The sequence below is a fragment of the Vulpes lagopus genome, chromosome 1 (assembly GCF_018345385.1).
Source record: "Vulpes lagopus strain Blue_001 chromosome 1, ASM1834538v1, whole genome shotgun sequence".
In the NCBI taxonomy this organism is placed as follows: domain Eukaryota; kingdom Metazoa; phylum Chordata; class Mammalia; order Carnivora; family Canidae; genus Vulpes; species Vulpes lagopus.
The window spans coordinates 155253736-155266368 of record NC_054824.1 but is presented as its reverse complement, the minus strand read 5'-3'; the positions used below and the strand labels follow the sequence as shown (position 1 = coordinate 155266368).

At 57.9% G+C, this 12633-nt stretch overlaps 1 protein-coding gene across 1 annotated transcript in view; it reads left to right on the top strand.

Moving 5' to 3' along the window:
• CD247 (CD247 molecule) overlaps positions 1-11613 on the top strand; it is a 74313-nt gene extending 62700 nt beyond the window's left edge. Inside the window, exons 2-8 of the mRNA XM_041724518.1 lie at positions 4290-4393; positions 5190-5246; positions 5494-5574; positions 6928-6960; positions 7770-7826; positions 9084-9125; positions 10497-11613. Of these exons, the coding sequence (XP_041580452.1) occupies positions 4290-4393; positions 5190-5246; positions 5494-5574; positions 6928-6960; positions 7770-7826; positions 9084-9125; positions 10497-10562 (440 nt within the window). The 3' untranslated portion in view covers positions 10563-11613. The remainder of the gene's footprint in view (positions 1-4289; positions 4394-5189; positions 5247-5493; positions 5575-6927; positions 6961-7769; positions 7827-9083; positions 9126-10496) is intronic.
• The last annotated feature ends 1020 nt before the right edge of the window (positions 11614-12633 follow it).

Below are 12633 nucleotides of genomic sequence, written 5' to 3'. Positions count from 1 at the left end.
TTTAATGGTGACGACAGCATCTGGTTAGCTGTGCGGTGTCAACACCCAGAAGTTAGACGCTCTCTTGTCCTATCCAGTTTAAAAGTTCTTGATACAATTTGACCTTTTCTTCCTCAAAAAAAAAAAAAGTGTTAGTGGTGATTTGGGGGAAAAAGCCCCAATAAGCTGACACATGGAGCGCTTATTACATGTCGGGTCTGACACCTGCAATAAATAATCCTCACTGCTACCTAATGAGACACACTGTCATGTTAGCTCCATTTTGCAGACAAGGGCACAGAGGTTCAAGGAGTCGGGCACACACAGTGCGGAAGTACACAAATCAGTGTATAAGGAACACTGAGGCCTTCATGCCATCCCCTGCTCTGCCTGTGAAATGTGCCCTGACTGTAGGATATGTGTGGGAACGGCTGCACCATGTGAGGGGCGACCCTGGCTGTGCCCTGGCCCAGGCTCAGGCCCAGGCTGTACCGCAGACCTAGTCAGTGAGAATCCGGGGTGGGGAGGGGGGCGCAGCCAGACAGAGAGTCTGTGCGAGAATCTCAATCAGCTTCTGCATTTGCTCAGACACTGAGTTCTCTTGGGTGCTGTGGATCTGGGGCAGAGCAGGAGAACTGTCGGAGAAAATAGTCCCAGTCCTATAGGAAAGCAGCCCCCCGTCAGCATGTTAAATGAACAAGGTGTGAAAGTGGATCAGGGAAGGAGGCAAAGAGGTGTCTGCCTTGGGGATGAGGGTGCAGGGAAGGAGCCGGAACCAGGAAGCGAGTGTCTCTGCCTCATGCCTTTGAGTTGGCATCCTGGAAAACTGCCTGCTATCCGAGGGAAGCCCTTCCGCGCTGTGGAAGCTAGAGCCATAAGCCCCACGAGGGCAGGGACTCGGAAGGCCTGACCCACACGTTAGACATCGTTGTCCTTATGGGAGATATACAAAAACATCTACCAATACATCTTTTAGTTTTCTTTTTTTTAAGATTTTATTTATTTATTAATGAGAGAACAGAGAGAGGCAGAGACATAGGCAGAGGGAGAAGCAGGCTCTCTGTGTAGGAGCCTGCTTGGATCAGGGGTCATGCCCTGAGCCCAAGGCAGATGCTCAACTACTGAGCCACCCAGGCGTCCCTCGTTTTATTTTCACCACGCCCTTAGGGTAGATATGTTTACCAGCCATTTCACAGATGAAGACACTGAGGTCCAGAGAGGTGAGGTCACTTGTCCAAGACCACACGGCTCCTTAGTGGCAAGCGAAGGACTAGAGAATCCACCTGACACCCAATCGGGGGCTCCTTCTGTTTCGACATTCCCTGGCATTAAGCAGGTGCCCAAGAAAAATGGATCAGTTTTGTAATTGAATTAAGCCCTGGGTCCCTTTGTGGAACACTCGGTGCTCTCACCACCCTCCTTGAGCCCGGCACTCCCAGCACAAGCACAGCTGGCCTGGGCGGAGGGGCGATCCCCACCCTGGGAAACGTGCTGCGGTTAATCTGCTCGCCTTGGTCAAACCACACACAGCATACTTGTCATGGGCCATAAAATCATGCTGCTCTTTAAAAAGAGCGAGAGAAAACCTGTCCCGGTTACTTATCTCTGGGGGAGGCAACCAGTTCCCCTCCCCCGCTGTGCGGGCTGTGTGCAACATGAAGAAATATTTCTTCTCATTTGTTCTAAATTTACTGTCCAGTAATTTTTCTGTCCTCATTTTATGTGACAGGCAGCTGAGCGATTTTCTTCCAGCCCTTTTTCTGAATCTCAACCACCCCAATAAATCTCCGCTGACACCTCTTCTCCAGTCCTAAAAGGAAAAAAAACACCCCGGTGTTGGTGGCCTTTGCTGGGAGGTGGCTCACCTCCCAGAGGGCTTCAGACCCTACCTGTGCTCAGTGGGGGCAGGTGGCCCTGCCTCAGGGCCAGAGGGCAGGCCAACTTTGGGTCAGGCCCCAGCATCTTCCCTGAAAAATCGCACAGCATCTAATGAGTGTCTCCCGTGCACCCCGGGGCTCTGTTGTTGAGGATGAAGGAGGAGGCCAAACTGCAGCCGTTTAGGGCCTACGTGGAGGGCAGTCTCAGAACCTGACATATCGTGTGGGGGTGCTCTGTGGGAGGCAGGCTCTTGCACCTGTATCGGGGCAGAACCAGCCACTGGAACGCGGGGTGAAGGTGGAGGACAGGAGTCTCATTTCCTGCTGAGTGGAGGGGTGTGCTAGCACCAGCAGGGGGGACGAGGAACAAGCTCAAGGTGGCTAGGAAAGTACTGGTGAATTCAAGGAAGGGCAGCGCATCCTCTACAGGAGCAGGAGAGGCAGTGGGCGGCAGGCTTGGGGGAGCCAGGCCTGGGCCGGGGGGCTGGGGACACTGGGTACAGCCTGATGAGGAGCTTGGATTTGCTCCGAGTGACTGTCATCACGGGTTTCTGAGCAGGGGCCTTCCTAAGTTTACCAGGAGATCAGCTGCCTGAGGCACAGAGGGGTCCTGAATCAGGGTGGGAGTCACACGTTTGGATGGGGATTCGGGGACGTTAGAGTTGGAACCCAGCGCTCACACAGCGCGGGGCTCCTGGGCAGAGCTGGGCCGGGCGGGGAGCCAAGAGCCGAGGCGCCCTGCCCCTGCCCGCCGCAGTCCTGGGACAGCCTCTGGCTGTGGGCCGCTGCTGGCTGGCCTTGGTGCTGGCTGGCTTTGGTGCTGGCGTCCGGAGGATCGGATTCGTTTTCCCATTAAAGTGTCCGGCACATAGTAAACACTGAAGAAATGTTCGTTTTCACCCTCTTTAGCCAAAGAGGCAGCTGAAAGAGGGTGGAAAGCTTGCCCCAAGTGAACCCGGGGGTAGGTTAAGACATGCTCAGGTGCCCGGCGTGCCCTCCCACGGCCCGGGCAGCGCAGCGCTGCAGGCGGCCACCAGAGGGCGCCGTGGCCTTGGGAGAAGCAGCCGCTGCGGGCCCGCGCCGCCTTAGCGGGCAGGGCGGGAGGCAGGGGCAGGCCATCTGCAGGCTGAGCGCACACCTGGCAGGAAGTAACCATCTAAAATCCGTGTCTTCTCACCCACGGTGCAGTGAGCTTTACAAATAAAAATGCTTTTATTTAACCAGGAAAGCTACTAGACCCCCAATGCCATTGCACTAAAATGCCAGCTACACGTGCATTGCTAGTTTGACAAAGGTTAATATGGCAGTGAGGACTAGGGATTCATCTGCAGCTTGGGATGGGACAGGCTAGACAGATTTCTGAGCTATGTTTTGTAGGAAGCATCAGATTTTACCAGGTGGCAGGGTTGCAGGGGAGAAAGGGAGAGAAAACAATGTAGAGGGAACAGTCTGGAAGAGCAAGGTGTGTCCCGGGAATTCTAAGTGTGTAGGGGAAGGGCAAGGTGTGTTCCCCCAATTGTAAGTAGGTGTGGGGGGGAAGGGCAAGGGGACAAGCACAGATGAAACTGAGGCCATGGAGCAGGGAGAGGAGCAGGGGAATTGCTGGGTTCAGGCTGGGAGGGGCTCACTGAATGGACTTTTGTCTATTGCTCATGAGACTCCTTGGGGCTCAGTGCCAGCCCCAAGTGGGAGACCCTGCTCAGTGCCTGGCACCAAGGAGACTGGGAGTCAGGAAGGGAGAGTTTTGTGTGTGTGTGTGTGTGTGTGTGTGTGTGTGTGTGTGTGTTTAAGATTTTATTTATTTATTCATGAGAGACACACACAGAGGTGGAGATATAGGCAGAGGGAGAAGCAGGATTCCTGGGGGGAGCCTGATGAGGGGGATTTGATGCCAGGATTCGGGGATCACAACCTGAGCCAAAGGCAGATGCTCAACCACTGAGCCACCCAGGTGCCCCAGGAAGGGAGAATTGACCCAGATTCTCACAGTCCTAATTAACAATCTCATTCAAATATCAATTTTGTTCTCTCCCTGTGAATAGGCCTTAGGGAGCCTCATACCCTAATTCAGGGGGTGCCATTCATCCAGACATAGGCATTTTATTACAGAGGTTTCCAGGGTGCGTGGTTCCTATGGGAGTTTACATGCAGCTGGGCTCCAGTGGTGTCCACTGGACACCTAGTTTCTGCTTCCTTCTGGTCTTCCCAGGATCTGGGGTCCCACCCAGAGTCATGTCTGGCTATTGGGGAGGCCAGGTTTTCCCCAGAGCTGGTCCAAGGATATGGGAGGGAAGTTGCGGTCAGATAGGGTGTGGGGAATGGGTCCAGGCCCCCTTGTCATGGTTTCCTTGTCAGTCACAGGGTCGCCTTGGGATGGTGGGGACGTGTCCTGTCACCCTGGGCCTGGCTGATCAGTTTTATCTCTTGGCACAGAGGCTCAGAGCTTAGGCCTGCTGGATCCCAAATTGTGCTACCTGCTGGATGGAGTCCTCTTCATCTATGGTGTCATTATCACTGCTCTGTTCCTGAGAGCAAAGGTAAGTACTGGGGGCTTAGGGGAGAAGGCGTGGGCTCCCCTACTTGGTGGGTGTTCAGAAGGGCCTTAGTCTTGGAAAGTCTGCAGCTCAGGTAGTGCCTGGAGCATGGCATCCACTGGCTCCAGGGACCTGCCAAGCACGCAGCATGGGTGGGCTGGTGTCCCAGCCCTACGGCTGGGAGGCAGGGCCTGATGCTGGGTGTCTTCCTGAGCAACGGTCAAAGCATCCCCCCTGAGGGGGGGGTACTGCTGGCAGGAGAGGGCTTAGGCTTCAGGCAACTAAGAGCAGGAGGGGGGAATGCAGGGTGTCTTCCCAGATGGAGGCCCACCCAGCCTGTCTCTGGAAACTCGGGTTCCCTATCAGGGCCCGTGAGGGCAGGCCGGGAGCCCGGGTTTCTTGGAGGGGCTGCGGCTGGGGGTGGCCTTGGAGCCACGGAGGGTGCAAGGCCTCTCCCACCCGGTTATCCCTTCTGTCCCCCAAGCCATTGCTCTTTTGGCCTGTAGACTTCGGCAAAAGACTGTGAAGCAGTCTCACCCACTTTCTTTTTTCAAGCATGAGTCCTCGGGGATCCCTAGGGGGTTTCCGACGCTGGGGAGAACAGCCCCAGAGCGCGGCGGGGTGTGCAGGGACGCGGTGCCGCGGGCGGGGGGGGGGGGTGCAAGGGGGGGCTGGGACCCCGCGGGGGGGCGGGGGGGGCTGGGACCCCACGGGGGGCCGGGGGGGGCTGGGACCCCGCGGGGGGGCGGGGGCGGGGGCGGGGGGGGGGGGGCCTCTAGCCCTCCGCCCTCTCTTCCAGTTCGGCAGGAGCGCGGCCACCCCCGAGCACCAGCAGGGCCCCAACCAGCTCTACCACGTGAGTGTGCCCCGCGGGGCCGCGGGGGGGCGGGAGCGGGGCGGGGGGGCCGGCGGGCGGGGGCGGGCGGGGGCGGGGCTCAGGCTCCCCGCGCGGCGGCCCGGCCCCTGGGCTCACCCGCCCTGTCCCCGGGAGGCTCCCCGAGCGGACGGGGCTCCGCTCCGCCGGGCCCGCGGCTCCCCTGGGCGCCCCACGGGGTCCAGGCCGGAGGGCCCAGCGCCCCCGACGGTCTTCCCGCCTCCTGCAGGAGCTCAATCTGCGAGGAAGAGAGGACTACGAGGTTTTGGATAAGAGACGCGGCCTGGACCCGGAGATGGGAGGAAAGCAGGTGCGGATCCCTCCGGGCCTGCGCGAGCGCGGGGGTGCGCAGCGGGACACGGGGGCCCCCAGGGCGGCTCCATCCCAACGCGGGGCCCGCGGCCCGGGGCCTCCCCCAGGGCTCCATTGGTCCGCGGGGGCGCCCCATACCGGAATGCGCCCCGGCGCTCGGCTCCAGGCTCCACCCCCTCCCGGTAAACTGCTTGGCCACCTGGGATGCACACCCGGGGGGCTCCCCCCAGGACAGATCTGGTGAAGAGGTCCATACAGGAAGGGCCCCGGGCCACTGGACGGGTCCCAGGTCCCCCTTGGAGCGCGCTCCCGCCCCAGGCTCCCAGCCGTGGGAGGGGAGGCTGCAGGAGGCCAGGCAGGGTCCTCTAGGCCAGGTCCAGGGGCGCTGGGTGGCTCAGTCACTTAAGCGTCTGCTTTCAGCTCAGGTCATGATGTCGGGGTCCTGGGATCCAGTCTCGCATTGGGCTCCCTGCTCAGCGGGGAGCCAGCTTCTCCTTCTGCCCCTCCCCCTGCCCGTGCTCTCTCTCTCTCTCTCTCTCTCTCTCTCTCTCTCAAATAAATAAATAAAATCTTAAAAAACAAAAAAAAGGCAGGGTTCAACCCAAAGGCCCAGGCTGCCCGGGCTTTAGGGCAGTGCTGCCCGACGATGCCCAGCAGCCCCTGATGTTCCTGGTCACACGTCTGAGCCGGGTGCTGGGCAGGAGGAGACGCTGGCAGTTTCCTCAGCCTCTGCCCTCCGCATCAGCTCTTCTCTCCTCCTCTTATCTGGACCCTGAACCCTGGATGGGGAGGGGTGAAAAGAGGTGGGTAATGGGGGTCAGTAGGGCTTGCTGGGCACTAGTTGGCCCAAGACTTTTCATTTTCAGCCAGAAACCCCACCTGTAAGTTTATGACACCTGTGGCACTGTAACTGCAAGGGGACACACAGACTGCCACCTGCAGATACCCCAAGACTTGCCCTGGGCAAAGCTGGACTGGGGAGGCCATGTGGGGAGGTGAAGCCAGTGTGCAAGGGTGTGTGCGAGTGTGCACTAGGAAGCAGGGGCTGCAGCAGAGCTGCGAGGGCCGGGGTTGGGGGTGGTACAGGTGCAGAGGTGGAGGGGGGGCACGGGTGTGGATGGGGGCAGGGCCACGGGGGGTGGAGGGGCATGGGTGTGTGGGAGAGCAGGGTGGGGGTGGGGCATGGGTGTGGAGGGCAGGGAGAGCAGAGGGGGCACAGGTGATGGGGAGAGCAGGGAGGGCGGCGGAGCAGGTGGCCCGGGGTGGGGGGTTCATGGACGCTTTTACAACTTTCCGGGCCTGGCTCCTGGTTTCTCCGCCTCTAACCTCCTCCTTGTTTTTCCCCCGGCAGAGGAAGAGGAACCCTCAGGAGGTCGTGTACAATGTGAGTGCAGGAGGGAGGTGGGCGGAGGGCTCTGGGAATAGTGCTCCCTGCCTTGTGTCTGCCTCACTGGATCTTGACCTCCCTGCCTGACCTTGACCTTCCTGCCTGCTGGCTGCAGCAGCCGGTTGTTTGGGGGACAACCCCTTCACTTGCCTTCCCTCCCTGGTCCCTGAGTCTGCTGTTGGGCTTCCCTGGAGATGGGCCTGGGGAACAGCAAGGTCAGGCCCGGCAAGGACAGGGTGGCAAGCCCCTCTGGGGGGCTCCTGCTTCTGGAGGCTCGAGTCTCTTCCTGAGTGCCACCTCTTGTCGGAAGGTCAGCCTCACCACTCGGTGCGGACCTGACTGTGGTTTTCAGGCTGTTGATCTGGGTTGGCCACGAAGGGGACTGTCACAGGTGGTCACTCCTGTAGACAGAGCTGCCTCTCCTTCCTTCCTGCAATTGGTGGAGTCACAACCCCTGGCTTTGGCCATGTAAAGACACAACTTACTCAAATAAATGGTTCTGGGGACTCCAGGCCAGCCCTCGCATTTGTTCACGTTTGTGTTCTTTGGCTAGAATTCCACATTTTATCTTTGAACCTAACCTGAGCTTCTCAGCTCGGTGCAAAGGGCTGGCGGCTCAGAGAAGAGTCCAAAGGGCTGAGAAGGGTAAGGTTGGAGCTGGCTATGGCCAGAGATGCTTGTGGGAATGACTGGAGCCTCGAGTGTGGGGGCTCCCTGCCAGCTGGGATGTCGAGAGGCTTCCTCTTGTAGGGAAGCCCACTGTTTTGTGCAGTCGTTAATCAGTGTCCCATGCCCTCCTTTGCCAGGCACTGCAGAAAGACAAGATGGCAGAGGCCTACAGTGAGATTGGGATAAAAAGCGAGGTGAGTGCTGATTCCTAAGGATGGGTCAGGGTGGGGGTGCTCCCAGGGAGTCCTCATCACCTTCTAGGTAACCCTTCCAGGCTTCCATCCCGGCCCTTCGCAGCCATTCTCGTATCACCTGTGGAAGCCCCCGTGGTAGCTGCCAGGGGCAAGGGGTAATCCAGTTCTCACCCCCTTGATAGCACATAAGACAGGAAAGGCTGGTGTTCTTTCAGGAACCCAGTCTAGATTCTAAGACTAAGCTTTGTGAAAGCCAGTCAGATCTGTCACCATTCATTGATAATTGGTGCCATCAAGGGCTTAATGTGTGCCATGGTGTGTTTAGTGCTGAGGACTTTGGGACTCAGGATAAAATGATAATGCAGCGTCCCTTATTTCTAAAAGATAAGAATTTCCATGAGCAGCCCCAGTGGCGAAGCGGTTTGGCACCGCCTGCAGCCTGGGGTGTGATCCTGGAGACCCACGTGGGATCGAGTCCCACGTCGGGCTCTCTGCATGGAGCCTGCTTCTCCCTCTGCCTGTGTCTCTGCCTCTCTCTCTTGTGTCTAATAAATAAAAATCTTAAAAAAAAAAAAAAAAAGAATTTCCAAATGGAGAGCGGGGCTTCGTGGAAACCCGGGTATCAGGGATGGCCAACTCTGGGGAGCAAAGTTTGATTCCAGCTCCATGTTCAGGGATGGCCCAATCCTGTTGGGAAGCCCTTCTGGGGCCAGGCTCACCATTTGGAAATTGGGGCCCCTCACATAGTTCGTGTCCCCAAAGCAGGCCTGCTCAGTGCTTTACGAGGTTGGTGGTCTCATGTAATCCTCACAAGAACCCAATGAGAAATGTGTGCCCTGCAAGGCACAGGAGGGCAAATATCTTACTCCAGGTCACTTGGCCAGTGAATGGGGGAGTCCAGATGTAATGGACCCTGTAGCCAGGGCTCATACCACTCTATGGTTGTCATTCCCAGGGAACACTGATCAGTAGCCAGGAATTCTGGAGCAGCAGGGAAGCCCCTTTATTCCAAGTGGCAGGCAACATGGCCAGCTCCCGTGCAGCCTGGGTTCTAGGGCTCTGGGGACATGAATGGGGAAGAGCAAGCCTGGGCCTCCTCGAAGCCAGTCCTCACCTTACCTGCAGAGTAAGATCTGGCCAGTGGCCCGAGGACCCCTCTCTTCAGGGGCAGGGGTACAACTGGGAGACAGTCCCCTCTGACTTTCTAGGGCCTTGAGCAGGACTCTGACTTCCTGCCCTTTTGTCTCCTTCCCACAGAACCAGCGTCGGAGAGGGAAGGGGCATGATGGCCTTTACCAGGTAAAAGCTGCGGTGCCTCTGGTGTGCGCTGTGGGCGCTCCTTCCCTGGGTGGAATCCTCTAATCAAGGGCAAGGCTAGACTCCACATTTTGCTTGCTGGTGGCACCCAGCTCATGCCATCGGCTGGACAGGGCAGATCCCAGGCCTTAAGTCGGGTCCCAGTGCCACCTCTGTCAGTAAGGTCCTGGGGGCATGGCTGGGAGTCAGCTGTTGGAGACACAACTTGGTTCCAACCAAGCTGGCTCCAGCCGGGAGAGAGCCCCCAGGCATGGCCCCGGATAAGCAGCAGCTCCCAGAGGCCGTGTGGTCTTGCCCAAAGGGATGAAGTAGGCAAAGGACCCCACACGAGCAATTTCCTGCCTCTTCCTCTGCTGCTCTGGGCCCTTGCAAGAAGCCTTACTCTGCATGTATCCTCAGACCTAAGAAGATGGGTGGATGGGTGGGAAAGTTGAAGGAAAAAAAAAATCAAGAGGACGCCTGGGTGGCTCAGTGGTTGAGCATCTGCGTTTGGCTCAGGGTGTGATCCCGGGGTCTGGGGATCAAGTCCTGTATCCACAGGGAGTCTGCTGCTCCCTCTGCTTGTCTCTGCCTCTCTCTGTGTCTCTCATGAATAAATAAAATCTTTTTTAAAAATCGAGAGAATAACTTTAAAAAGAAAATGTTGTTATAGTCAGGTGCCTGGTTTATGCAAATCAGTGTGAAGCATTATGCAAAACAAGAATACCCAACCTACTTCTCTAAAATATAATCCCCAGTGGGTTCTTACTTGGCTACCTCTGGCTCCCTTGGGCTCTTCACAGCTTGCTTGACTGGCTCCAAAGTGCCAGGCTGCCCAGCTTGCCTGAGTCCAGAATGATGTCAGACAGGGCCCCCAGAATGTTCTGTGTGTGGCTGCTTTGATCTGTCTTCTGGGCCAGGGAGAGGTGTTCCAGTGGGATTGGGGCCAGCTTGCCTGCTCCCTGACAAAGAACGCAACTGTAGTGGGGTGGCCTGGGAAGGAGGCTGATGGGAGAAGGCTGGGGTCAGGGAGCCACCGTCTCCTGGTGACAAGTCCTGGCTTCTCTAGCCCGGGTGTCAGGGATGGCCAACTCTGGGGAGCAAACCTTGATTCCAGCTCCATGTTCAGGGATGGCCCAATCCTGTTGGGAAGCCCTTCTGGGGGCCATGCACTGCAGGGCTCAGGACTTGGGAAGCTGGGAGGGATTGGCTCCAGGGCCACTGCCGGCAGTGGGGAGACCCTCTGTCCTGCAGTTCCCCGGGCCGGCCCCACCAGCGCCAGGAGAGGACTGGTCCAGTTCCACTTGACCTCTAGGTAGGCCGGTGCCCACACGGAGCTCCTGACCCACTTTTCTTTCCTGACTTGCTTTCTAGGGGCTCAGCACGGCCACCAAGGACACCTACGATGCCCTCCACATGCAGGCCCTGCCTCCTCGCTAACAGCTCCAGGCCTCCCACCGAACACAGGCCAGCTCCGCAGACGCCCAGATTGTTAAAGACACAGGATAAAGCGTTTATAACCCGGTTCACTCGTATTTCTCCACCGCCAAAGTATTCCCTCTTTATGAATTGGGTGCTTTGCACTGTAACATTCGGTCATATCCAATTCAACCATCGTCCCCAGGCTCTGTAGGGGAGTGCTCCCCCAAGCTTATGGCCCGTCCTCGAGGAAGAGTTGTGATACTCTGGGCTCTTCGGGTTTGATGGAGACTGTGGCCGGGCCCCTACCCTGGAAGCCCCAGGCTCTTACCTGGGAGATGGGCACCCGCTTCTCACAGCTGTGTTCAGTCTGTTTTGTCAGGTCCCCTGAGAACCCCCCAGTGTTTGCACGTAGCCTAATAGTTTTTAGTGTTCTGTCAGTATTTGAATGGCTTTGCTCCTGCTGTAAATTTGGCTTCTGTTTGCCTCATTTCAGGGGAACTTGTAATCAAGGCCAAGGGACTGTTGTGCCTCCTGGTGACAGGCCTGCGTAGAGGTGGGGAGGGGAGGAGAGCCTCTGCAGGTGCAGCTCAGGGGCTGGTGAAGGGGAGCATGGGCTGGAGTGTGGGGCAGACAGGCATCCGTTCCCCCTTGCAGGGCTTAGCACCTGGGGGCTAGGTGCTCCGGGGACCCCGCGATGAACCAGGGTGCTTGCCCTCACGGGGCTCACTCTCATGGGGGACACAAACTGGGAAGAAACTGGCCTCAAAGAGCAGAGGAAGTGCAGACAGAGTGTAGGGGCGAGGGAAGGGAGCAATAGGGCACGATCTCCAGGCACCGATCTCCAGGCACCTGTTCGAAGCACCCGGAGGGAGGGCCAGCTTCCCTGTCCCTACGAGGCCTCCACAGGTGGCCCGGCCTCGCACACCCCTGTGGACACCCTGTGTGGACTACCAAGAACATTGCTGTGGGAGGTCTCATGTGTAACCCTCTCTGTTCTGCTTGGTCTTAATTTATACTGGTTTGCTAAAGCCTTACTTACTCTTTTGCACAATAAACGCTTTGGTGAAAATGCTGCCTTTACCCTGGGCTCTCTCTGGGTGGTCCAGCAGGTGAAGCTAATTCAGCCTTGGGGAGAAACTGCACACCCCAGAGAGCAGGATGGCTCCTCGGGGCCTGCAGGTGGGCACAGGGGCACCCAGGGGCTGGGGGGCTGCCATCCACGATGCAGTTTGCTCGGGGCCACAGAGGAGCTGCAGGCCGGGCCGGGCCGTGAGGGGCCTGTGGGAAGCGGCTGGGATGCAGCCCGGGGTGCAGGGCTCCTGGCACCTAGCACCCAGCACCCAGCGCTGTGCCAGCCACTGCAGTACAGGCACGCGGCAGAGGGAGGCTAGGGAGTGGCCCCTGTCAGCAGAGGGTGCTGGGAGTTGTGAATGGCTGCTGATGTCACGGCACAAAACCTCGGTTTGTAGGGTTTGGGGCAGGCTGGAAGATGACAGGTCTTTCCAGGTCAGCTTCTCTCTAAACGTAGTGGCTGTAAAAGAGGCCCCAACTCATCAAGCAGCCAGTTAACACTGGGTAGACTTTGAGTTCAAAACCCCAAGGTCGGGTTCCCTGGATGGCTCAGCGGTTTAGCGCCTGCCTTTGGCCCAGGGCACGGTCCTGGGGTCCGGGGATCGAGTCCCACATCGGGCTCCCTGCATGGAGCCTGCATCTCCCTCTGCCTGTGTCTCTGCCTCTCTGCCTCTCTCTATGTCTATCATGAATAAAAAAAAAAACAACCCAAGGTCATGGCCATTAGAGGCCCTGGAGAATCTGCGATTGCAGCAGGAGTGACTCGCATCTCCACTAGGTGCACATAGGACACCTATAAAGAGAAGACATTTGTTTTGTAACCTGGCCTTATAGGGGGAATTTGATTTGTCAATAAATATCTACCCTGCACCTATTTCTGTGCCCAGCACTTTGCAAGCCACTAGGGAGGGACTGAACATCTGCCACAGGATTCCGGCCACATCCCAGGAAGGCTGCGTTGTGGTACCCCACGGCCAGGCGGGGAGGCGGAGCTGCCAGTGCAGGGGTGCAGAGTCCC